This window comes from Rhea americana, unplaced genomic scaffold (genome assembly GCF_003343005.1).
Source record: "Rhea americana isolate MKP2758 unplaced genomic scaffold, rheAme1 scaffold_295, whole genome shotgun sequence".
NCBI lineage: Eukaryota > Metazoa > Chordata > Aves > Rheiformes > Rheidae > Rhea > Rhea americana.
The window spans coordinates 658,587-683,881 of NW_028186418.1; the positions used below are offsets into that span (position 1 = coordinate 658,587).

Here is a 25,295-nt window from a genome sequence, read left to right on the forward strand (position 1 = left end):
TGGGTGGACTTGCCAGCCCAGGACTGCTCTTCTGAAGTGTGAGGAGCTACGCAGCTCCAGAGAGGAAAGTTTCCAATGGTTTCCAAACCAAGCTTTTGGCTTTCGCTGACATTTGGAAAGACTTGCCCTGATGTTTTATTCACCTGTTAAGTGTGCTGAAGAATCTTTTTGTCAGCTCCTCTCTCTAACTCCTCTCCAGTGAGCAGCAGCATTCACAGTAGGGAGCAATTGGCTCCAGACGGCATCTGACAGCTGGCAGCTGGAAGGTAGGTGGTAGCTTTATTTAGTTTTACCCCTGGCAACCCATTCCTACTGGGCAACAGCAGGGTGAAAAGAAAGCAGGACTTTGGCCTGGGTGAAAAGTCCCAGGGAAGATGATGAAGTACAGGAGATCTCCACAGAGTGATGGAGATGTTTCATCCGATTTGTGTRTGTGGCTCCTGGCCGAGTTCTCATTGTGTCCTCATGCAACACTGCCAACAGCTCTAGCAGCACAGCGAGAGCTACAGGCTTCCCCGCACTGCAAAATGTTGCCTCCAATAAAACTCTGCAGGAATTTCCATTGGAGAAAGCACTCACTTCCATTCCCTGAAACTCGTGGCCAACTGCCCCAGTGCAGAGCTTCCACTGCATTCCACCGCAGAGGCCACTCACTGCTGGGAAAACCAATCCCCACAGTTGTGAAACATCTGGGGCATTTCTGTTCTCTGAGGTGAAGTCTTGAGCACAGGACCACGCATTTCAATTGCTAGTTAGGAGAACAAGGGGCTAAAAAAACGTGGCTTTCCCCTAGACCTGTGTCAGAGGCATACAACTCTGGGAGAAACTGCAAGTCACAGCCAGGGACTCCCTATTACAGCCRTCTCGGTGTGCCCCTGCCCCCAGCTCCTCCACAGCTCGCAGCACATCCCTGAACTTCCCGGGGAAAAGAGAGAAAAATTCAAGCAATAGGGGCAATGCCAAGACAAGGCAGAGGGAGCCTGTTCTCCTCCCTTGCAGATCCCACTGGCAATGATAATCAGGGAAGACAAATCCCTGAAAATCTGCCCCCCAAATCAGCATCCAGTGCAAGGCAAGGAGGAAAGCAAGGTCTGTATCCTAGCTGAAGTCAGTATGGCACTAGCTTCAGCTTTCTCAGGGCATGGATTGCTCTCCCTGCTGCAGGAATCTCCAATCTTTTCCTTTTCAGGGACTGGGGGAATTTATTTCCTCTGCCATTTTAGAGGATGCCTGCCTTGCCAGAGATTGTTTTGCAGAGTTAAGAAAGATAAGAAAGTGGTTAGCAGGCTCTTCAGTGGAGGAAGGGAGGACTGCTTAGTAAGGGAAAGGGGACTGCTCTGCTCTCAGCAGACACACACTGCCCTTCCTCTGAGCCACAGCTCCAGGAGACGCCAGCGTTGGTGACAAGGCCAGTCCATCCCCACACCTCTCTTGTCCCCARGTGTTTCAGGATCACAACTGTTCAGGGGGCCACGCTGTGCTGATGACCAGAAAAGCTGTTCTCTTGCCAGAACCGGAATCCAGCTCTCTTGGAATTTGGGAAATGCAACAGATGAATGTTCAAACCAACCTCCAGATTGCAAATCTCCATGTGCTCTTGCAACAGTAAGAGCCCTTTCCAGGGTACATGAAAAAAAGGCTACAGCCAACCCCAAGCTGCTTGTGCTGCCCAGTCAAACCCTTGAGCGAAATTATTTCCAGGGTGGTAAGAGAGGTTGATCTCTGTGCTGGGAAGGAGTATTATGGCTCCATGCTGCCCAGGTCCTGCATGGGCTGTGTGAGGGGAGCTGAGGACATCACCCAGTTTCAGAAAGCACTTCCTGAGCAGCAGCTGGAGGGAGCTGGCCTTGTAGGGAGTTTACGAGAGAGGAAGCCCTGAAAAGCAAATGTGACCAGTTCCTGCTGAGCAGCTCATCTGTCCCCAGCGTGCCATGCCAATATGTTGCAGCGCTGYGGGGAGGCTCGGCTCAGCCACTCCAAATCCTACATCTAACACTTGACCCAGGTGCTCTTTGAGCAGATAACAGCATCATGCAGAGACACCAGGCAGAGCAGACGTTTCTCTCTCAGCTGATAAAACTAGCTCTTTCACAAGGATTTCTCCAAGTAAACAACTGCTTCATGATTTGACCCACAGAGCAACTTAATGATTCATGTACCACTGGACAAGACACCAACGTCTGAGGCAGCAGAGGGCCAAGAAGCGAGGAAGCTGAGAGGTGCAAGGAAAGCCTAAACACAGAGCAAAAGGGAGTGGGACTGAGGGTCTCTTAGGTAGGAATGGTAAAAATAAGTGCAAAATAGAGCTTACTCTTAGAGCATCCATCTGCCCATCTGCATTGCCCACCTCTCACCTCTCCAGTGTGACATATGCGGAGGCCTTCTGCTACGGGCGAACAGAAACCACCACATTAGCCTGTTACATTACATTAGCCTGTTMTGACTGTGTGGACTTCTACCCGTGGAGATGGACACAGGCCACTGCATCCTTTTGCAAATGTGACTTCTGACCTCAGCAGTGGCAGGGAGAGGTAAGAGCTAGAACATTCTGCCTTGTCCTGGCAGAGCTGATCTGGAAGCTGTTTCTGTGAGTTTACACAGCTTATACGTCCTCCATGCAGTTCCTGGACGCCTTCCATCACAGATGAGAGTTTTATGTTGAATTTTAAGTTTGACCACAAATATTTAAACTTCCTTGGACCACAAATGCTGTATCTTCTTTGTGGTTTAGTTGGCACCAAATGAGTATTTACAGATCCCTATATGTCTGTCTGTCATTTAAATATCTCACAGAGGTGCCAAAGGCTTCAGAAGTGGAGGGGCTCCTTGGGCAGACTTTGTGATTCACCCTCTCTGGCCTTCATTAATCTGTGCAGACGAGGAAGAGGTGCAGACGCTGGCCAAGCCCATGCAGAGGGCACAGCCACTGCTCGTCTGAGCCATTTCATACTTGCACTCTATTAAGTCTGCTTTTCAGAGAATGTCATCTGAGATCCCACTRTAACTTCCCCAGTTTCTTGCCCCGGTTGATATTTGAACTGAGATGAAAGTCTTTGGAATTTTCTCCTCTTCTTTTAGGAAACGTGGGATTTCTGAGTCTACAGGAGATTGTTCAATGAAAATTGCTAAACCTCCCTAAGGCATCATAGTTCCCACCTGGTCGCTGTTTGCAGCCACCCTGCCTGCTTTTTCACTTCCTCAAATGCAAGCAACTCTCGGAGGGTCACGATCCAGATCGGCTGACCTGGGATCTCACTCTAGGGAAACCGGTTATAGTGGTTAGTCTCAGTGGCTGAATAGTACCAACTGAATTCAGGGAAGGCCRTTCAGTCAGAAAAACATCATCAAATAAATACCATAAAAGGTGTCTCTCAAGCCCCCCATGCCAAGGGAATTCAGCCRTGCCATTTCGGAGCACAGGGAGAGGGAGCGCAGATCTGAGGGTCTCTGAGCTGACACCCAGGCAGGAGGGTGAGCTATGGGGGGGGGGCAGCCTGAAATTGGAGTCAACGTGTACATGCTGTCTTGAGCCAGGCCCCAAGTTATGCTATCAGGCTGCGTGTGTTTCATTTCCTTCAGAAATGAAGCTTTGCTGACGGCTGCCCACATCAGAGGAGACAGATACCTGAGTCAGAGCTACGAGATGCAAAACCTCCGCTCCCCCAACCGGCCTGAGCAACGTCAACTCCAAGCTGCCCACCGCTGCTCCGCACGCGCCCAAACGCTGCTGGGCAGCTCCGGGGCGCTTGGGCTGCCCTGAAGGAGAAGCAGCGGAAGCAACCGAAGCATTTTCTTCGAAAGAACAAGCAGGCAAAGACCGCGCGGCAGGCCGGCTAGCCGGGCCGGGGCAGTGCCAGGGCCGGGCCGGCGCCGCTGCGCGTGCTGCCGCGCGCGGGGAGGAACTCCTCGGGCTGTCAGCTCCTCTGCTGGCCTGCGACCGAATTCCCTTGAAAAGAGGGTGGGGATACGGAAGGCAGTGTAATAACACTAGAAAAATGCCACCACAGCTTGGTCGGCTGTGACACCACAGCCCCAGAGATATTAGCAATACTGGCATTTCCACCCACCGCAGGAACCACACTGGCAGCGTGCTCCCAGCGTCTCGGGGCAGGGCGGGAAGCAGCTCTCACACCACTTCCAGCAGCCACTCAGGGAGGGACAGACGCTGTATTTTGCTTTACAGCGAAATGCTGCCACTTAGGGGACTCCCAATGACGTTAGAAGGAGTCGTGTGCCTGAAAGCCCATGTCCTCTCTGTGGAGGGGCTGCTCCAAGCAAGACACGCTTCGCTAGCTTACCAGAGAGGTAATTTTATGAACCGGATCATTGCTGCAGCCCGTGCGGATCCTGCCCTGCCTCTAAGGAAGCAGCAAACGCTGCTCTGCTACTTATACTGAATACTCAGCTCTTTTGGCACATGATTAATGGCCTGTATCTCAAAGTCRCTCACTTCCAGCCAGGCCGAGAGTTGCAAACACACCTAGGAAAGGGAACAAGGAATTGGAACCGGCGGCTCATCCGCGAGAGAAAAATTATTCGCTGCGTCTTTGTTTTCTGCAGAGCTCCTCCTCCCGGGACCGGGACGCTGAGCGCTGAGCAGGGCCCCTGCCCCGAAACGGAGCAGCTGAACCAGAACAATAGGGTGGGGACCCTGGATGGGCCCGGACAAGTGGGGTGGGCTGGAGCAGGGGCACCGATCCATTCTTTTGACTTCATTCACACTTACAGCTGCATTAGAGACATTTCCTGAAAGCACAGTAGGAAGAGAGGGGTATTCGCTCACTCCACCCTCCATCTAGCGCTGTCCTTGCAATCCAGCCATGTACGGAGAGCCAATTTCGGCCTTTGGCAGAGCTGCAGGCCAGACATTACGAGCACTGGTGTGAACAGAGCAGGTCCCCACCCGATGAGCAGTGCACAGACTTGGAGCGGAGAGGAGGGGTGCTGCAGCCAGACAAAAAAAAAGAAAAAAATCAACCTAGGGAAATGCAAAGCATCTGAGCGTGTTTGAGGTGGCCCTTAAGTTCACAAGGAGGTGTRAACAGCAGGACCCGAGCGTTTGGCTCCAGGACAATAAAAGGTGCAGCCACCAGCCACCAGCCACTGCCACGCGGAACAAGGCAATGCCTCCGTTCTTCCTGCGAAAGAAAACACGGGAGCAACAACCCCACCGCTCAGAGTCAGTCAGGACTGCGCTGCGGCGCTCCCACCACAGGGTCACCCAGGCCTACGGCGTGCGACCTCCCGACGACGGCATTACGCGCGGAGCAGAGGACTGAAAACAGGGCACCGAACGCTGCGCCTGACTCACCGCAGCTCGGAAGCCCGTGCTTCCCCGGCGCTTCGAGATCCTGCATGTGGAGCCTGAAAAACAACTTTGTGTGTGTGTGTGTGTGTGTGTGTGTGCGCTAAAAACCAAAAAGCAGCCGCCCTCCTCCAAATCTGGAGTTACTCAGGCTGAGTCACACGAAGGCTCTCCTGGCTCTGCCGGCAGAGCCTGCGCATACCTGGAAGAACAGCTGTGCGCGCTGCTCTGGTGCTGCCCACGGCACGGCACACCTGGAGCGGGGATGCTTCYCTGAGAGCCTGTGCTGTGGGGCTGGCACAGGCACAGGAGTGCGTTGCAACCACCTAATTATTTTCAGCTTCAAGTTTCAAATTTCAGCCATGTTTGGTGCATCCCTGATTTTTTTTTTAAAAAAAAAAGGGCCATGATTTTTTTTTAATGGGAAAAGTATTTCTTTCATTCTCCCATAACACAAACCCAGCAAACACGAAAAACATGAACCCAAACCAAAGCTCAGACATCACATCTGGGGAGAGACCAAGCATGGAAAATTTTAATCCAAAGGTTAACGTTTGGGAAGCTCCGACTGTGTGAAAAGAAGGGTTAGATGGGTGCTGCTCTGCGACTCGAACAGTTGTTGCCGCCAAGTGGTGGCTTTAAAACGGTGCCTGCCTGCCCCAGCCCAGGCACTCGGGGTCACAAGCTAAAATAGAAAACAACTGAAATCATCGCAAGTAAACAAACAGAGAGGCAGATCAGATGCTGGAAAAGCCAAGCCAGGAAGGAGCCAGCAGCCCAAAATGCAGTTCAAGCCCTGTGCCTGGAAACAGCCTCCTGACTCGCCCTTGGTGAAGCGCACCACATCTCCGGGCAGTGATGTCCCTGTGCACCCTCTCCTCCATGCCCTGGTCTCTCCTGCACCAGCTCCACAGCTTCAAGATCACTTCAAGTCAACAGGCCTGTGCCACTCCTGTCCCGCCTGTCACCTCCATCTCCTCCTTCACTCACTCCTTTGCAGGATCCAGCGGTTACCAAACCGTGGGGGTTTTGCATCCAGCAGCCTGCATCTTTGCCCCTGCYACGCAGCGCAATCATCTCCCACCCAAGTACAGAGCACCCTGCTCTTCCCTGCCTTCACCTGCCGCATTTCTCCATACTGCCGAGACCAGGGAGCCTCATCTGCTCTCCTGGTTATTCCTGCCTTGCTCTCTGCTTAACTGCTGGGCTCCCACAGCCCTGCTCCCGCCTGCGCATCTGCCCCGTGAGCTCTTCAGCTCATGCCCTCATTTTCACCACTTCCTGCCTTAAAAATGCCTTTGTCTTCATCTTCTGCATTAGATTATGCCCTTTCCAGRCTGCTCCTTCCAGACACTGCAAACCTCTCTCCCCCAGCTATTATAGAATAACATCCTAATTGTCTTTGTTAGGGACAGGGCCTTGCTTGTAAAATTGCCACGTCTGCTTGCAGGGCCATATCAGCAATAACAATAGCTTAAAAGCTACAGGAGTTATAGCAGCGAGTCCTCCCACACTTAACTAAACACAAAGAGAAGGGACCATATGTCTGCAAACGCACATCAGGTGGGCCCGACCCTGGCTCCCCGGGCTCCCCGGGGGTGGGAAGGGAAGGCACGGCACCAGCAGGCGTGAGAGCATCCGGCAGGACAGCACCGCTTGCTGGGGCTTATTTACAGCACCCAAAGGGACACCGGATGGGACGCTTCCTGGGATCAGCCGAGGCAGAGCTGCTTGCTAAGGTAGCAGACAGGGGCCCCCGAGGAGCTGGTCCCAGGCTCCCTCCCCCCGCCCCCGTTGTGCAAACGCTGGCCAGGAGAAGGGCTGAACTTCTTTCTCCCTCGCACGCTCGGAGCCTCACRCGCTGCCCACTGCGCCCTGCCTGGCGTGAGAACAGCCCCCGCTCCCGCTCCCACCCACTCTGGGCACTCCACAGAGGCTGAAAATCAGAGGCTCTCCAAGCCCCAGGGGGACAAAGAAAGCTCTATCCTGGGCTCCTCGCTGGGAAGGGACAGGAGACCGCTGGCACTTCRCATCAGTGGAGAGGGCTGCACGTGCTAGCGTGCCGGGGTCATTAACTCRATGGCTGGCAGGCGACCGTCACCTCCTGTAGGCCTCCAAAGTGCCACTCAGCAACCCCAGTAGCTGGTACCCAGACAAGTGCTTCCAGGAGCCAAAGGAAGGACTGACTTCAGTGCATTGCTGGGAGAGAAGCAACAGAAGATGACTGTGCACTGCTGCAGGGGAAGGAGGAGGGCTGTGTGTCCCACGCAGCTGAGAACTGAGCGTTGTTCAGTCCAGGACGATGGTGCTGACCAGAGAAGCAAGATGAGGGAGAGAATTTGGAGGGATGATGCAATTTACCTAAAATGATGCTAAATTTGGGCAGGCAGAAAGCTGTTCAAGACGTCAGAGACAACTAGGCTGCCAGAGGGGAAGAAAGAAGGGAATGGGCCAGCAAAGGGGAGAAGGAGAATTGTGAGTTGTTAGGAAAGAGAACAATCTGCAAAATGGAAGAAGAACCCACAGAATAGCAGGCGAAAGTGCAAATGGTCATTTAACCAATCTTTGGATAGTCCAGTTCCGTATCAATGCTGCACATACAGGAGCCCACAAGGCTTGCCTGACTGAGACAAGACCCCAAAATCCAGGCACCTCTCAAGTAAGTCATAACTACACTTCTCTCTCCATAAGAAGTCATGTAAATCTGTTCATGACTAACTCCAGGAGYACAGAGATAAACCAAAGATGAAGAGAAGATGATATAAGTGAGGTTGAGAGAAACTCTCTAGGAATCACTGTGGACACTAAATGTTTCTCTAAGTCCAGAAAAAGGGACTCTGAGAAGAAAACACGCCAAGCCCTCACTGCTACGCGGGCTGGGGAGGGGCTCCAGGGAGAAAGGCCAGCGTGAATGACAATGCCAAGAGCAGGCCCTGAAGGAGAAGCGTTGCAGGGTTCATCTGCAAATGCGGGGAAGGTGTTTGTAAGAAACATGAGCAAAATTGGCTGGTGAAGACAGGGCTCAGGACTGGGCTCCCTCTGGGTTCACGCTCACTAAAAGCATGTGCTAGCGTGTTCAGAGGAGTCCAAACAAAGGACAGGAAGGCTTGCTCCAGCTGCCCATGGACCATAGCTCCTGCTCTGAGCTCTTCAGCCCTCCAGCCAAGGGGGAAAATGTAATCAGAGCAATTTCTATTAGCAAGAATATAAAGACTTGGAACCTCTGGGCTGTCTCTTGACAACTAATTAATTACCAGGTAGCATCCCCTTGAAGCTGCCAACACAGCATGCACAAGTTCCAGCACGATTTAGGGAGAGAGATGAACTTTACAATAAACTCTAGAATTTTACTTCATCTTCCGCCACCATCTGAGATCCTGGGGGAACAGGAAGGGGTGGCAAGAGGCAATTTCTGAAGCCATCTGGGATCATCATTAACTCATTCACTCGTGGCCTCTGAAACAAAAAGCCGACTGCGCTGTGAGCAGCAGCTTCGAGCCAGATGAGAGCTCCTTGTATTTTCAGGTTCTTAAATGCTCTTCTGCCACTTCCTGCACTGGGGTACCCAGCTCCCTGCAGCCTGTCCCCCAGGGCCCCTTGCTTTGGCTGTGAGGGTAGCTAGTCTTTGAAATCATTAAAAGCAGGAACTGTATTTGAAATGGCTTTAGGTGATATATTCTTCACTAACAGCAATAAAAGTAAAGAAGTATGTCAAGAGAGCAGAGAAAAGAAAGAGAAAAGAAGGGCAAAAGGATGGGGATGGAGTGACTGCTGCTAACCTAACTTTTATGGGAAGCTAAAGAAAAGCCCCATAGCAGCAAAAGGTTCCCCTCTCACCCCCAGGGGCCAAGAGGCCTGAGCTTGGCCTTATTAAACTGGCTGCTAAAGCTGTGGCTATGCAATGCCTCCCAAAGCTGGTTCCTCGCCTCCAACCCAGTCCTGCTTCACACTGTCTTCTACAACACATCCCTTTCCAGTTGCTCATTTGCTAAGTATTACAAGGCTGGGGCATCAGGGCAGTCCCTGAGCTACACGGCTACGTGTCCACACAGCGACACTGGGCTGGAAGAAAGGAGTGTCCCTGTTTCAGATAACTGAAGATCACTGCCATGAACCTCCTTTCCTCTCCCGTCTTCTGCTCTGAGCTTGGGACTCGGGGACTGGAGCCTCAAGCCCGTCATGGATCTCTCCCAGCCCAGGAGAACACAAAAGGGCAGAGGCTATCTGGGCTGCAGAGGTCGCCGAGGACAGCCACGGATGCCTCCCTAACCACTGCGATGTGCCAAGCTCTGCCGGACATCTCGTACAAGAAAACATAATGACAAACTGCCGGGCAGTCCACATCAGGACACGTGACAGATTTGAAAGTGCTGACCTTGGGCAGCTAGGCCAGAGTAAAATTAAACCTAAGCCCTGTGGCAGTACCATGAGGTCTGGACTAGGAGAAACTGCATGAAATACAGGGACATTTGGAGACAGTCTTCCCAACAAGGTAAGATTTCTCAGGCTCGAGAGGCACAAGGAGAGGTGTTCAGCTGTTCAGCTTAGCGCACATGAACCAAACTACACACTGCCCCCGGCAGTCTCCCTCTGCGAGACTGGTTTTGGCCACCCTTAGGACAGTACAAGAAAAACCATCAGCAGCATCCTGACCAGCACACAAGGACAGTGCTACACTTGAGGACTGCCTTGAGGAGACATTTTTAGAGTGAGAACTCTTCTGCCTGGCCATTTGAGACAACCTGGGAGCCAGCGTGCCCAGGGAGCGCAGCCGAATGCCGTGGCTGGGACCAGGCCCTCCGCCTCCCACCCTGCTCTAGCTACGGCCGCAGATTTCTGCCTTAGACACCAGGACAGCCACAGGTCATCTTGCTCAGGTGCAAATGTTCTAGCTAAGCCAAAACATTTCTTTTTCTTTTTTAGATTTGCTTGATGTAAGTCCAAAAATGGAGATGATATCAAAGAGCCCATTGAGTGGATCCCCTCCAGAAACACACAGGGACTTTACCTCCTTAGTACAAACACAGTTCCCCTGCAGACTTCCTGGGAACAGCTGAAGCAGCCCCGCACTTCAAAAACCAGCCTGCACATCACAGAGGCAGGGAGGAGCTCCGTTCTGGCCCACAACTGTTGACAACCCTTTCAAAGCCTGTTCAGGATCGCACAAAATATTGTCACAGCCCTAGGGGAACAAAATCATTTCGGTTCTCAGGAGACGTGCTGCACARGCAATGGCAGGAGCTGTCACAAGAAGCAGTCGAGGTGGGCACACAGCCTGATTTAAATCAAAGGAGACAGAGAGAGAGGGGAAGATTTAGATGATGTAGCAGTTTACCGCTCCTGGACCTGGTCAGCGATTCTGYTTCCCATGAGTCACAACTAGAGGGATATCCCTTCAGGATTTCAACCAGCAATGAAAGAGCCCGTCTTCTTCTAAGGATCAGCAACTGCCAACAATTCCAGCCCTGCTGTAATCCCCGTGCGGGTCTGCCACTGCCTGGGGTCTGAGGCCACCCTTCCAGCAGGAGTCCTACTTCCAGAGGGACAGAGGAGGCCTGCACCAGCCCATGCTCAGCAGTGGCACTGCCTGTGTCTTGAGCGACAATTCAGGAGTTATGCTGCTTCCTGGAATAACTGGAACTGATGTGCAAATAATGAGAGAAAAATGTGGGGTGAGGGAGGGTTAAGGAGAGATTAGTCTGGGGCACACTCTGGGAGATACACAATGTTAAGTATGAGGGCAAAGGAAATGAAAACTGGAAACTCAAACATAGTCAAGAATCCAATCCCAGCCCAGGCAGGAAGTTTACTCTCTGCTTCTAAATATACATGTTTTTAAATCAACAAGCTTTCTTGTTCCTCAGATCTACTGTACAACTACACAGGAGAAATAACCGGATAAATGCAATGCCAAGCTCTGCCTCGCGAGGTTTGCTGTCCCCAGAGTCACAGGACACGTGCAATGGGAGCTGCTGCCACGTTAGAGGAGGGAGCAAAGGCAGGCAGGCCTCTGACGAAACTCCCGGGAGAGCAGGTCTCCAGCCCCGAGCGCCCCAGTCAGCACTTCCACGCCCCGTCCGTCTTCGCGGCAGCCCTTCCCTGTGGTCTTGTGGTCCTGCGGTGCCATGCCTGAGGACCACGAGATGAGCAGGAAGGGATAACCTGTGAGCATGACTCAGATCTGGTGCCTCTTTCCTTCCTGCTCTCTGGCCACTGCATTCATGCTCAGCAGTCGGATAGTCACATATTTTTTTAATTTGATATAATTATCTCCTAGAAATTACTGTACACAGCCTCTTGGGATCTAAAGCAATTAAGTGAAGATAAATTTCTTTCATGGAGCAAGCTGTCAAAGGATGAAGCAATTTCATTCCCCATTTGAAGTGGAAGCTTTGGGTCATGCATGGTTTATTTGAAACAATGCCATCACCTAAAGCTGCTGATCTTATCTGTCTCTCCATTTCAAACTGCTGAAGATGTGCAGCGTGGCACTGCCTGAAGTGATGACATCTGGCACCAGGCCAGCTACAGAAACAAGCTGCTCCTCCCCAAGTCTGAGTGCAAGAGGCCAAGCATTCCTATTAAAAAGGGGGAAACCGAGGTGAAATCTGGGAAGAGCTGAAAAGTGGGAATTCTGCCCAAGGGAATAAGAGACCCACTAGCTACAGAAGGAGAGAGGTGCCTGCATGAAGGGAACAGCATTGTCACAACAAGGAAGGGACAGTCCTTGTAACACACCTCTGAGAGGCAAGAGTCTACCAGGCTTCCTTTTCATCATCAGAACTCTGAAGTTATCTAAACCAGGCTTCAAGGATTTCATCAAGGTGAGGAACAGTCCATGCAGTGTAGTTTGTAGAAGTTCACGGACTGGCATGACAGAGATTATCCCACTAGCACGTATGCTTTAGGTCTCTCAGAAGTTCCAGCAACTTCTCTCCTTTCCTCACATTTCAATATCCCAAGCTGTTCTATTTCAGACAGAAGAGTCATACAAAATAGATAAAAAAAAATATTTAAACAAACTGTTGTCCAAACACTGGCTTTTACCCTGAAAAAGGGAGAAGAGCCAGAGGTGCTGTGGAGCAAAGAGTATTGTCCATTATGGGGGCTTTGCTGTCTTCATAGATTTAGTGCCGAAGATGCTCAGATCCTACCATGGGAGGAAGGCATTCTCCAACACCAAACAGAGTTTGTACATCTGGCACACCGAGCCTTTTCTTTCAGCAGCCTAGAGGGGCCACCCTGCCAGATGACCAACTTTCATTTAACTAGTAGGGGCAAAAAAAAGACATCAGAAAGAATGAACACAAATAGATTCTCAGGTCCTCTTGTGTATTCCTGCTGGCAAACCAGTCTCACTAATGCAGCAAAAAAAGCCAGCACACATGACACTGCATAGCACATCAAGGGCAGAGAAGCCAGTGAGCAGCAGCTGCTCATTCCAAGTACGTTTCTGCTCTCTCCATCTGGATCTCTCATGTGATCTTCAGAAATGCTGCCCTGGGTATTCACAGTCTCTAAAATACCCAAGAGCTACCCAAGACTTTCACTGACACAGGATTAGGCATGTAATGGCTTGGAAATCAGGCTCCAACTCCTTCACAACAACGGCCAGGTATGACCATGGGAGATCATTCCTAGTCACAGAGATCAGCACCATRTTGGGACTTGCTCGTACCTCTGAAGCTGCAAGCTCTTGCTGTCCACAGCCAAAGTCTGCCTCTTTGGCCATATTTCTTTTTAGCACCTGCTTCATCTACACACTTGCAGCATTTGCAACGATACAGCAGTCGTACACATCTGTCCAGAGACTGGCTACCACTCCCACCTCCTAGCTCTCCATCCTAAGTGGATTTATCTCTTTTAGCAGCATTTCCCACACGACTAGCCTCCCGTATGCATAGCAGGTACTATATACTTCACCAAGCTAACCAAATCATGAGGTGTCCATCCATGCAAGACGTGAGGGCTGACACTGGGGAGCAACTCTCAAGTCACAGGGCAGCCAGTGAGGATGCTTGTTTCGGAAAGGAGGTTGCAGCTACAGTTATAGAAGCAGGCAAATTCAGCTCCCACAGACTGGCCTGATTACAACATTTGGCCCATGAGGTTTCTGAAAAGCTCAGATCAGTGTTGATCAAATTTGTGCTCATTAGGGCAGACGCCCTAGAACTAAAAAAAGCCCTGTTAGTACTAGAGGGAGCTAATAATATAAGCTGGCAATGGGTACAAGTTCAAGAAGCATCTAGATGACTTGAGAGCACAAACATGATTTTCAAAAGTGACTTCAGTGCCAGAAATGTGGTGTGTCACTGGCAGGGGGTAGGTCACTGTTTCAGCTCCAAAACYGAACATCAGTATCCATGTCACTGATGCGTTCTGGAAAGCACTACCCAGTGGCCACTTTTCTAAACGAAACATCACATGTTGGCCAGATATTAGATGAACAGACATAGTATTAGAAAGATGCAGCAAACTCTTATCACCTTCTGTCTATAGACATAAATCTCTTTTCTTCAATAATAATAGTAAATGCTATAATAAGCATTGCACTGTTGCTTCTTTAGATAAACACCGAAGCAAAATTTCAGAAGCTGAACAAACCAGGCATACAATAATTCCTCAGAAAATACCTTTGTCTCCATACAAAGAACTTGTRTTTATATATATCTCTATCTATCCCAGTTAGAAGAAAATGATAACATGCCAACCTATAGACAAATGCTTCTTACATGGTGGAGAAAATAGTTTATGTAAAATGCTAGTATGGAACACYTTACAGCAAATTTTGTTAGTTTAAATAAATTACGGACATTACCTTATTTCTAAGTCAATACATGCAAACATGTTACAGGGGAAAAATCTGATTAAGTTATACAGTCATATTTTCAGCCTTTTTAACGTCCCACTGCAGACACAGTTAAACTAGCAGCAGTAACTTTGCTCATATAACGCTTAAGTTTGGGAGGAATTTAAACATTTTCTAGTGAACCTTCACTTAGTACCCCCGTTTTCCTAAGGGACAAGGGTGGCCTGGGGTTGAGGCGCGGGGCTGAAATTCTAGGTATCGGGGATTTGTTCTCATCCTGAAGCTAAGGCTTCCTGTGGGACCCGGCTTGGTCCCTCAGCCTCGCGTACCTCTCTTGCCAATCTTTAACAAGGAAATTGCTTTTCCTTATGTCCTAACATGTTGTGGAGATACGTTCATTAATGCCTGGGAAGTGCTTTGACTTCAATGACAACGCAAGAAAAAAAAAAGAAAAAGAAACAGTAAGTAAGACTGTGGAGGAGTCTTCTTTTTCGGACTTGGGATGTGAAAGCGTGACGACACCGCAGGGTTACAACTGCGGTCTGATGGGGGTTTGGCTCTCCGTGCTCGCACCGACTCAGCCCAACACCGTGAAGACGAATTCGGCATCCGCATAAACAAAGCGAGGTCTGGCCGCGCACAGAAACGTGGTGAGTCGGCTCCGAGCTCAATGACAGAGGTCACCTTCCGTCTCCCATAGAGACGGGGCAGATACACATCTGTTATTTGGGCCGACCACTCCCTGCATTCCTTCAAGTCTACTTCTCTGGCAAGCTTCCCAGGACGTGGATCTTTCTTATTCAAGATAACAATGCAGAGTTATTAATTGGGCCTTTTTTTCCAGGTTTCCTGAGGTCCTTCCAATAGCTGTGCTGGTGGATACCACAGTCATATGGTGGGGAAGTTTTAAGCATGCCACTTGATCCAAGATAAAATGTAAGAAGTGCCGTGAAATGGGGCTCACATCCAAAGCTCAGGTACAGGCAGAGGTGAGCTGCAAGGCTAGGATGGAGCTTAGTAACCAAGTGCAGAGTCTGAGTGGTCAGTGTGTATCCTAGCGAGTAAAACTTGAGGCAAAGAGGCAACCTGTCCACAGGCCCTCTCTCACCATCAGAAGCGCCACATTAAGACTTGCAGCACTGCAAAGACTCTCCAAGGTGAGGCCATGCTTCATGCCTAGGGAACGGCTCTGCCAGCCAGCAGAGTTTCTCTGAGTAGCAATAAGAGATGGCTCATTGGGAGAGGATCCAGCGTTAATGGTATTTTAATGAGGCCTTTCAATACACTTAGAGGCTAACCAGCAAATTCCAAGAGGTCTCAACTCTAGTATGTCATACTGGATATGCTAAAGGCACGGTGAACACCTCTTTTATAGCTAGAGCTCTGCACTCTGTGGGACTGATGTTCTACCAATGTATGGTAGGTTCTGTGCCACCACGGTGCCAGGTGAAGAAGTGCCAATGTGGCAGAAGCTAGGCCACTATCTGCTTAAAAACGCCAAAGGAAACAAACGCTGCATGCAGAATACAGCCACATCTTGACAGCCGACTCCTGCCAACAAGGTGCTGCACAGAAGACTTCATGTTTTGTCTCTCTTTCCCTAGGTCACTCCACTAATGCAGTCTGATGCTGACCCCAGGACCACGTGGTCAGCAAGTTTCCTGAATAACACGTTTCCTGCTTCCCAAGAGTCTGTGCCGAGACTACACAGCACCTCTGGAGGCAGCTCTTAGGACAAAAGGACTAAACACAAATAAGTTTTCCATCTTGTTACATAAACCTGGCCTGATGATGACAGAAGTGAGGATATTCAACAATGAGCATCATCTGATCTGCACAAAAAGATCCAGTACTGACCAAAACCAGGCATGGGACAAGACTGATTTATTATGTCAGTCTGTGCTTTGAACTGATGATCACATCACGCTTCCAGAAAACACTTTAAAAAAGCCTTTTGCTGACACTAGAGTCAAACTGTGCAGCACTGGCAGAGGAACAGCACACATGTTGGTACACATGCAACAGCTCGCATCCAGACTGCCTGATTTGCTTGGAGCTGACATAGTGGCTAAAATGTCCTGTCCAAGATGAGCCTAGAGGAGAGGCAGAGGTGGATCCAAGACTGAGGGCAGGCAGAGGAGGAAGGGATGGAAACGTGCTACTCAAGTGAGTTCCCATGAAASGCAGGGCCAAGGTAAAGGCAGCAGAGACACCCTCCGGAGCGCACACCCCTGTCTTCACCTCTGAGTGCTTCATTCTCCTTGAAGCCAAAGGCAAGCCAGGGTCTTTCTAGGTGCTAAACAGTGAGACCTGTGTGGCAGCTACAACTCAGATTCTAGGTTGTACCCAGGGAAACAAAGACTTACAGGTCCAAAAGAAGCTTCTACATGCACCAGGGTATCATTCACTCCCTACACATGCCAGGAAGGAGGCATCTCAAAGGTAAGAGAGGTTGAGTCCATCAACTGCTGACTCTTCCCTCCTGCTTCCCCCCACAAAAGACGAGGCTGCAAAGCAGAAATTCGTACCTCCCTGTAAGCCCTGTCCAGACCACAAAGCAACTCTCATGCTCACTAACAGATGCATTAACAGAACATGTGTAACTGGATCTTAACACGTTGGCAGGTGGTTCCTCACCTCGGAGGGAGACTGCAGTTCTCACACACCAGCCATCACCTCTGGGATGGAAGGGGGAGGCAAAACAGCAGGAGGGCTCCAGGTCTGCACAARGGCGCTGGATTAGAGGTAACTTTTCATGTTCCCAGGCAGACCTTGCACTCATGCCTCCCTAGCAATTGCTATGGGATCCATTAACGCTCGACTGTGGCAGAGCCGTCCTGCAGCTTTGAACTCCCACTCTGTCTTCTACGCTACCTCACCAGCTTGATGCCACGGCTGGGTTTCATGAGGCAGACAGTTGTCTGAGATCTTTGCACAGCAGGACAAGAGGAGGTGAAAAGCTAACATGCCACAGTGACTGCCGTGCATGAATACTGAGTGGATTAAAATCTGGTCAACAGACGTTTCAAAATGTTAGTGTGAGCAGGAGGGCAGTTCTAGCAGGGCCCATAGGGAAGGATGCTTGGGCTTATGCTGATTAAATTGGTTCAACAACCTGGAMAAAAAAAACCTTTACCGATAAAGTCTATAGATCAGGCATCGTCTGCTCCTCTCCTAACCTTTGAAGAGAGCAATTCACCRACCGACAGAAAATTCAAATTGCTCAGTAACCTCGTGGCAAGCAAACAACGTGCTGTTTCATACAGCCACACGTAGCATTACGCCTCCAGGGAGAAGACGGTGGGTCACTGATAGCGAGCGGGAGCGCTGCAGCAAATTGCTGTGTGAYGCAGGAGGGAATCCACAGCGCACCGGGCTGCGCCGGGCTACGGCATGGCCAGAGGCTATGGTGGCCAGCAGTGCGGCTCACGGGTCTGAAAAAGAGTCTTCCTTTCGTGCTAGCACAGCTGCTTGCAGAACAGCATGTGGATTGGACAGCCACAGCTCAGGAGAGCCACGAGAACAGATCATTGATCCGGATGGGCTCTGAGCCCTGGCAATTCCAAATCAAGGCTCAGTGCTTTCCACAAGGTCTGCTCTTGTTCCCTTGGGAATTTTCCCAAGGTTGCCCAAGAGATGGGAGATCAGCCAAGGTGGTGATCCCTGCTAGCCAGAACCCATGGCTCTCCCGAGTGGCTCCCCACTTCCACGACCGAGGTGCACCACCGYAGGCTTCTCGCTGAACACCAGCTTTCTGACCTGTGCATGCTTCCCAGAAGCTCGCTGATGTTCAAAGCACCTTGCTGACAGACAGGCAGGTGTGCCTGTGACAGTGGCCTCCTCCCCAAACGCGGCGCGGAGCGGGAGCGTGGCCTCCCGAGCGGAGCCCTAGGCAAGGCACGGGGGAGCATCCCAAGCCCAGCTGTGACATTTCCTTTCACCTATACCTGCACAGCTGTTTCCTACAGGGCTGCAGCCTCAAGTGAGATGTGTGAGGCTTCTGTAGGTGCTTGGGAACAAGACGGAACAGAAATGCTTCACACCTGGCCCCAAAATTACAGCACGCTGGAACGTGGCCAACATAAACTGGCAAAGTACCAGTTGCAATGGACATCAATTAAGAAGCCTGTCATCCTCAGACTGCAGGGTTTTCTTTTTGCGATCTGCATCGCTCCTTAAGCCTTCAGCAGCACCAGCGCTAGAGTTTTCCAGATGGGATCATTTCCCTCAGATTCCACTCGCTAGATTTATTGCAGGATTTTTTTTTAAAACCCACTCCCCCTTTTAAGAGCCTGAACTATTATTCCACATTGCYGATTTCTCCAGGGCTGTATTCTGTGTCCTCGTGCAATACTAGTGTCTGTTTGCAAAGAGTTCCCTTTACCCTCAGCTGGAGAAAGGCACTTTTAAAAATACGTTCAAAAGTTTTTGTGCTTAAACAGTGATTAACAACCCAGATCAAAGGATAAGCGATCAGAATATCCCTCTGGAACATGCCCTGTAAAGTCCTATGACATGCAGCAGCAATCACTAGGATAGCATTCATGCCTGTTTCTATGAAGGCATGTTKGAAAAAATCAACTGCAAGCACAAGAGACCCCCATGTGCCCTCTCTTGCCACCCTCACCCAGGGGACACAGACACAGCTTGACACTCCGCACTGCAAACTGTGTCCATGACACCTGGCAAAAGCAGGACACAGAGAGGCTCCAGCAGTGTCTGGGCAGGCCCKGGCACCTGGAGTTTAGGGAAATGCAAAGGATGGTGACTTCTGCGTGCYACCTCCTCGATGGCACAAAATTCCGCCTCTTTTCTATCACCTAATGACATCATTTTCCAACCTGACCCGTAACTTGGCCTGATTGCCTTTCACAATCCAAATAYACCACATGAAAGGTAAGGTCGAGGCTGGGATGGAGTTCAGATACTGGTCAACAAGCGTAAACGTTTCTAGCTGTGCTGCCCTGGGGCTGCCAGCTCCTGCCAGGTCCCAGCTCAGAGCAGGGCTGTGTGTGGCAGRGGCTTTTCACTGCTTGTTTGGAAACCGAGGCAGGCAGAGACGGAAGGAGTTTTTCAAGGATGACTCCTCCTTGGACTCTCCTACTTGGGGCTCGGATCATTGCTCACGGTTTCCCTTTTCCTCTCTGGACCGAACTCCAAGCTGGAAGCTCTCACTCTCATGGGCTGAGTGCATTTCCCTGCCAGCTGGAGAGGAGATGTTCAAAGGCTATGGAATGGGAATATGGAAAGGATGCTGAGAAAACAGTTACATCCACTCACTGGGGTTTTCTCTCTGCTTATGATGAGTTTGTCCTCTCAGAGCCCTGATCTTGCTGCCATTCCTCCTGCCCTGCAAGAAGTCCTCCCTGAACTGCTGTAATGTAGCCACTCTAACATGGATCTCATCTCTGGCGGCCCARGAGGTGTTAGGTCTCAGAAAGGACAAAACTTCTGGGTTTTAGAGGCACGGCAGAGCCCCATCACTCCGACAGCCATTCCTCCTGGACTTTTAAACTTGGGACTCTCTTTCTGAGAAGCATCACACATTATTACACATTGCCAAGAGATATSTGAAAGCCTTAAGATGACTGGAATACTCTAAATAAGTGAACYGAATAACAAGGCAGGATTAATTTTAGCCCAAACCTACTATAAAAAGCTCCTAAATAGCTAATTTGAAGGCTATTAGCTCTGCAAATCCATAGTATAGTGGGAGAACTGGAGAGCGGACAGAAGCTAGAACATCCATCTAGACTGGAGAGTCTGGAGAAAAAAATGTGTTTTTCAGAGAGAACAAAGCTAGGATTTTAGGCTGTCTGCACTGACAGGTGAGTAGGCAAAATAGCAGGAAGCAAGTACTTGTGAAACAGGAACTTCAGCAAGTATGAAAATCTAACTGGCCCACCCTGGAGCTGGAGGAGCCACGCACAACCCGGTTTCTAGGTTTTGGACAGCACGGTATTGCTAGCTAGCTTTCAGAGCCTCACGTTTTAAGACTCTTAGTTTGCCTTGTGAGATGAGACAGGGTTGAGASTAGTTGAGTGTGGTGAGTATCTGAGACAGTCCACTCCACACATGAGCATGCACATGCAGAGAAAAAGAAAAGAAAAAGAAAAAAAAGAAAAAAGGGCTGCCTTTCTGTTTCAGAGGAGGGAACCACAGTGACTAGCCCTATAAGCATATGTATTAATCATGCACCGTCTGGTTTTAATCCACACACTGCTGATCCTGCGTCTCACTGTATTGTTATCAGGGGAAGGAGTATTTCTCCTCAATCTTATTGACCAGCCAAAAGCCTGAAAATGCAAAAAACACATTTGCAAAGTGCCTTCCCCAGGACCCTGGGCCCCGGACCTGGTGAGCTGGGGCTGCTGCCTTTTTATTGGCGTTTAAAAACCTTTTATTAACGTGTGTCAGGGCTGGGGGAGGAGAGAGAGGCTCAGGTTTCAGGACCCCCCATGCAGAGAGTTTTATTGTGGGAAGGGACATTAACACTTTCTCCTCCACATCTCTCCGGCTGGGCATGTGGCAGAGCRTGCACTGCAGGCGCAGGCTTGGCGCATGGCTGCATATAGGTTGGGCAGGTTTCAGATGCACACGCTGAGCCCATGCAGAGTGTGCAGGGATGAGTGATGGCATGTGGCCATATGGAAGACAAGGACCTTCCTGCTCCGCTCCCCACTGGGCGATCTACAGCTCTGCTCCAGCCTTGCCCCCAGCTCCATGGGCTACTGCTGGAACAGGGTGCTCCTGACACAACAGTGTTCAGCTATTTCCTCAGCGGAGGAAACCAGGACAGGACCCAGGTTCCCCAGAACATGCCAGCTGGTGCTGTACAGGACCAGACTCATGCACAGCTCTGATGTACCAACACTAAGACTTGTTTTAAACTCAACACAGCCCAGGTGTTTTCCATTGAAAGTCCTCATTAGCAGCACCATACACCTCCGATGAATCCACATTTGTCACCTTCCCTTCTTCTTGCACCAAACTCAGCCATGTCACCCACATACCTCCGATGAATCCACATTTGTTACCTTCCCTTCTTGCACCTCACTGTCATTCCCTGCTCTTGTCGGAGGCACAGTGCTGAGCACCAAGGGCTCCCAGTGTTGGCAGCATCTGTTTTGGTTGCGAACACTGCAGACGTGGTCTGACAGCTCAGGCACCAGGCTGCATAGTTTGCTGTTGACTGGTACATTCAACGGTGTTCCATCACACAAGCTGCAATGGATATCTGCCCAACATACGCCCAGGAAAACATCACCAAGTTATGCTCAGCCTGGAGCCAGCTTTTGTTGGTTACAGCTTCAATGGCAGTGCAAGAGATGTTGGGAAGCTCTCAGTATCACACTGGCTCCAGCAGGAATCCTAATGCACAGCCTCATGGCAATGAAAGAAGTCAGAACATTTTAATTCAAAATAAGAGCCAGGCCAAATGCTCAACAACTTGTGGGGAAATGCTGGCTGAGTACAGCACTCTATCTGCTAAATGGGACTTAGAGAACAAAAAGAAGYGGCAAGCACAGGGTTTGTCCTATACAACTTACAAAACAACTACCCTCTGGGTAGAGCCAATAACCATTTTAAGGTCAATACTCTCCAGTCTTGCCCTCAGATAGATTCCTTTCCTCTGAAATTTTCCAAATTCATTAACAATGGTGTAAAAACATGTGGTAAGGAGATGAACCATCAGCAAGCAAGGTGAGACATCATCCTTGCTGCAAAGAGTCAAAGGTATCTAAATAGCCACACAATTCATAGGAAAGGTATTGCAGAGCAGTTTCGCAGAGCCACTTGGGCATAACAGCATCCTCCTCCCTGCTCATAGGATGTCATGTAAACAGTAAAACCTTTTCTTTGCCTTTCCAGCAAAGAACTATCATGAACTTAGTCTGAAAATGAGGCCAAGGCTAAAAATCTGAGAGAAGGAAATTGGGTGCAGAAAAATGCCATTTGCTATACAGGAATGGAAAATCAGTACTGAAAATAGTTATTGCTGAACGGAAATACCATTTCTCACCTGCTTACAGCTCAGTCAATCAGCAACCAACAAGGAAGGCATAAAAGGGAAAAGTTCCTGCAGTGTGACTGACTGCAGCCCTTGCAGACAGCGCTGCTCCACCGCACTTGGTGCTGCCTTTCTGTGTCTTGCTCACCATCATTCAYGGAAGGCATACACTGGTTCATGCCTCTCAGTCRTATCTGCACGGTTTGGTCTGTATTRCATTCAGCATCACCCAAATTCTGGACAGTCAAATAGTTCATTAATACTAGAGAAGGAGAAGGTCTGCAGAACAAGGTAACTGTTTGACTGCAGTCACACAGCTGTCACTCCARTTCCTTTCTACAGTATTACTGAATCTCATAAAATGGATTGGGAGAGTCCAAAGAGGTCTCCTTCTCCAGGCAGCTCAGCTCTTCCTACACCGTACCCAAGAGTGCCACCCAGCCTGCTTTTACAAGCCTCTAATGCTGAACAGATTCCACAGCCTCTCCAAGGAGTCTATTTTCAAGTACTTAACTACCCTAAGCTATGAAGCCTTTCCTGAAGTCTAATCTTAATCTACTCCACAGCAATGTATGCCCATTCCTTCCTGTGTCATGCAACACGGAGCTGGAGGGGGGTTTGTTCTCCTCTTCTCCRCAACAGCTTTTTCTGTAATTGAAAGCTTACATCATTTTCCCTGAATCTTCTCTAGACTAAAGAGCCCCAGAGTTCTTTCAGTCTTTCCATGGAAATCAGGCTTTTGAGATGTGTGATCAGTCTCACTGGTCTCCCGTTGATCCTCTTTGACATCATTTGGTGAATATGCACACTCTGGTTTCACCAGTCGGACCATTAATAAAAGCACCGACCAGAGCTGGACTGAGAACAGAGCCTGCAGAATCTGCTGCTTTTGCTCAGCACATCATGGGTAACAGCAGCAGCAGCAGCAGGCTCCTCTGCCTACCTGTGCGGGATGCATTTGGTGCTTCAGGCACAGAAGCTTCAGATCTCCGCCACCAGGAGAAGTTGGTTTGCCCAAAGACAGCACAACACAACTTGCACACGCCAGGGGCTCAGAGACTAGTGCAAGCGCAAGGTAACACCCTAGGGYGCCAAGTGGGATCCCAGTTCCAAAGTCAGCTACTTCCAAAACAAACAAAATCCACAGGGGAGACAAAAGAAATGGGGCAGCGCGGCCTGGCTCCTTCTGTCTGGATCTGCATTGCCTCTTGAGCCTCCAGCAGGGTTGAACTGGTACCATCAGGCCTTAAAGTCCTTGAGATTTGTGCAGTCGCTGCTGCGCTAGAGAGGCACCACCCCTCACCAGGTTTGTTGTGCTGTTTCTTTATRAAGTGCTACAATCAAAGGTGACAGTGAGAAACCTGCTCCAAGTCTCAGGTGAGTCTCCGGGACAAAGATACTTCTCTCTCTTACGCACGTGAGCGCAAGTGCTTGGCAGGGCAGGTAGATGGCACTCCACAAACTCCATAAACCAGCGTGCGGTTAGACGAGGCAGACCTCAGGGAATACCGACCCCATCCCACAAGCCCCCAGGCACTCTCTGACCGGACCTGCTTGGCCACCTCGCCTGCTCCCTGGGTGCCCTGGATTGTGGCYGTGGGTGCAAGGGTCACTGCGGAGAGAGAGAGGGGGGCTAATGCAACCACCCCCTTCAGGACCACCAGCAAGGCCAGCGACACAGGCTGGACAAACATGCTTCTTTGGGACAGAAATGGCAACTACCTGCTTGATATTTTAACCCCTTCAAATAGAGCCTTCCAAATGCTCTTCTCACGGTGGAGTATTCTCACCTGGCATAAGGTGCTTCCTCAAACTGGGAGAGCTTTTGTTTTTACTGGGATCCTGTGCTCTGCTGCCGTGGGCACTGTCACGAGCACAGCGAAGGCAGATAGAGAAGTGAAATGGAAAGTCACACCTCCCTCGGGTCCCTCTTGACAGAGGGTCCCAAATTTCTCAAAGTCAGGTCAGGAGAACATCAAGAAGCTGCACACGTACAGTGTCACACACGGAAACCAGCCCCGGCCTCCTGCTTGTCTGCACGGGGCATCAAACCCGCAGGGAAGCAGCGCGACAGCTTCGCCGGAGAGCAAGGTTTCTGGTGCTGCAACTCTGCCTCCAAGCAGGAAGCTGCTGAGAGCCGCTCTCAKCCCGGCGGGCCGCCGAGGGCCTGCAAACCAAACGCCACCGCACCTCTTCCATCCCCCCACCAGGCCCAGCACGTTACCCAAACGCAGCCCCCAGGTCCCTTCTGGCCAGGTGGTGGCAGAGAGCAGACCCAAAACCCCACATCAACAAGGGAACTGATTTCATTATTCTAAAAACAAACAGCCGAAGGAAAGTTCAGGCTAGAACGGGCTCCTAGAGCAAAGAAAGGAAAATAGAGAGCGGGCAGTGGGGAATGCTTCATATTCCTAAAAGCCTTTTGTACGTTAACACATGGTGTCTGCTTCTCTCTAGTCACCTATTTATCACTCTCCTCTTTAGAGAAGGAAAAAAGTCCTGGCTGCTTTCCTAACGCCGAGTTTTGTGGCCGGGGGGAGGGGGAGGGTGCTTTAAGCATGATGCAAACCATTTGGAGTGCACCGAGAGCACTGCCAACACAAGCTGCACTATTTAAACAAGTGAGGAAATGATCGTATATACAACATGCCAGCGAGCACACACACACCAGAGGAAGTCGAGAGGGGTTTTCATGACACAGAGCTGGATGTCAGCGGCTGAAAGGTCGATATTTTCCCTTAACACCCTTCTCAATGACTTAATCGTGTTCCGTTTGCACAGAAAACTTCCCAAGAATAAAAGTCTGGAGGAATCGAGGGGGGATGTTTGGCCTACTGCTGACCTTGTCCGAGGTCCTCTCCACGTAGCAGGGCTCCTGAGGGGCGACCAGCAGGGGCACGAAGCCCGAGAGCAGCCGATCCTCTTCCAGGCTAAGCAGGGCAAGGTCGTCATCTGGGTCCTTGTACAAGGGCACCTCCGACTGATTCACTGTGGTCAGTATGTTACAGAAGTCAGCCAGCGTCGCCCACACATCTACCGAGACCCTGGGAGAACGAGGAGAGACGTGAGCAACGCGGGGCTGGAACGCGCTGGGAGTTGCCTGCAACGCTGCAGCGAATACCAGAGAGGTGAGACGAGGCGAGGCGCGCCGCCCCGCCGGCAGCGCCCGC

The 25,295-nt window shown here is 50.4% G+C and overlaps 1 protein-coding gene across 1 annotated transcript in view; it reads right to left on the bottom strand.

Moving 5' to 3' along the window:
* The window catches only part of SMG6 (SMG6 nonsense mediated mRNA decay factor), a 112,414-nt gene that overhangs the window by 24,175 nt on the left and 62,944 nt on the right, over window positions 1-25,295 (bottom strand). The window contains exon 13 of the mRNA XM_085309296.1: window positions 24,968-25,169. Within this exon, the coding sequence (XP_085165422.1) occupies window positions 24,968-25,169 (202 nt within the window). The remainder of the gene's footprint in view (window positions 1-24,967; window positions 25,170-25,295) is intronic.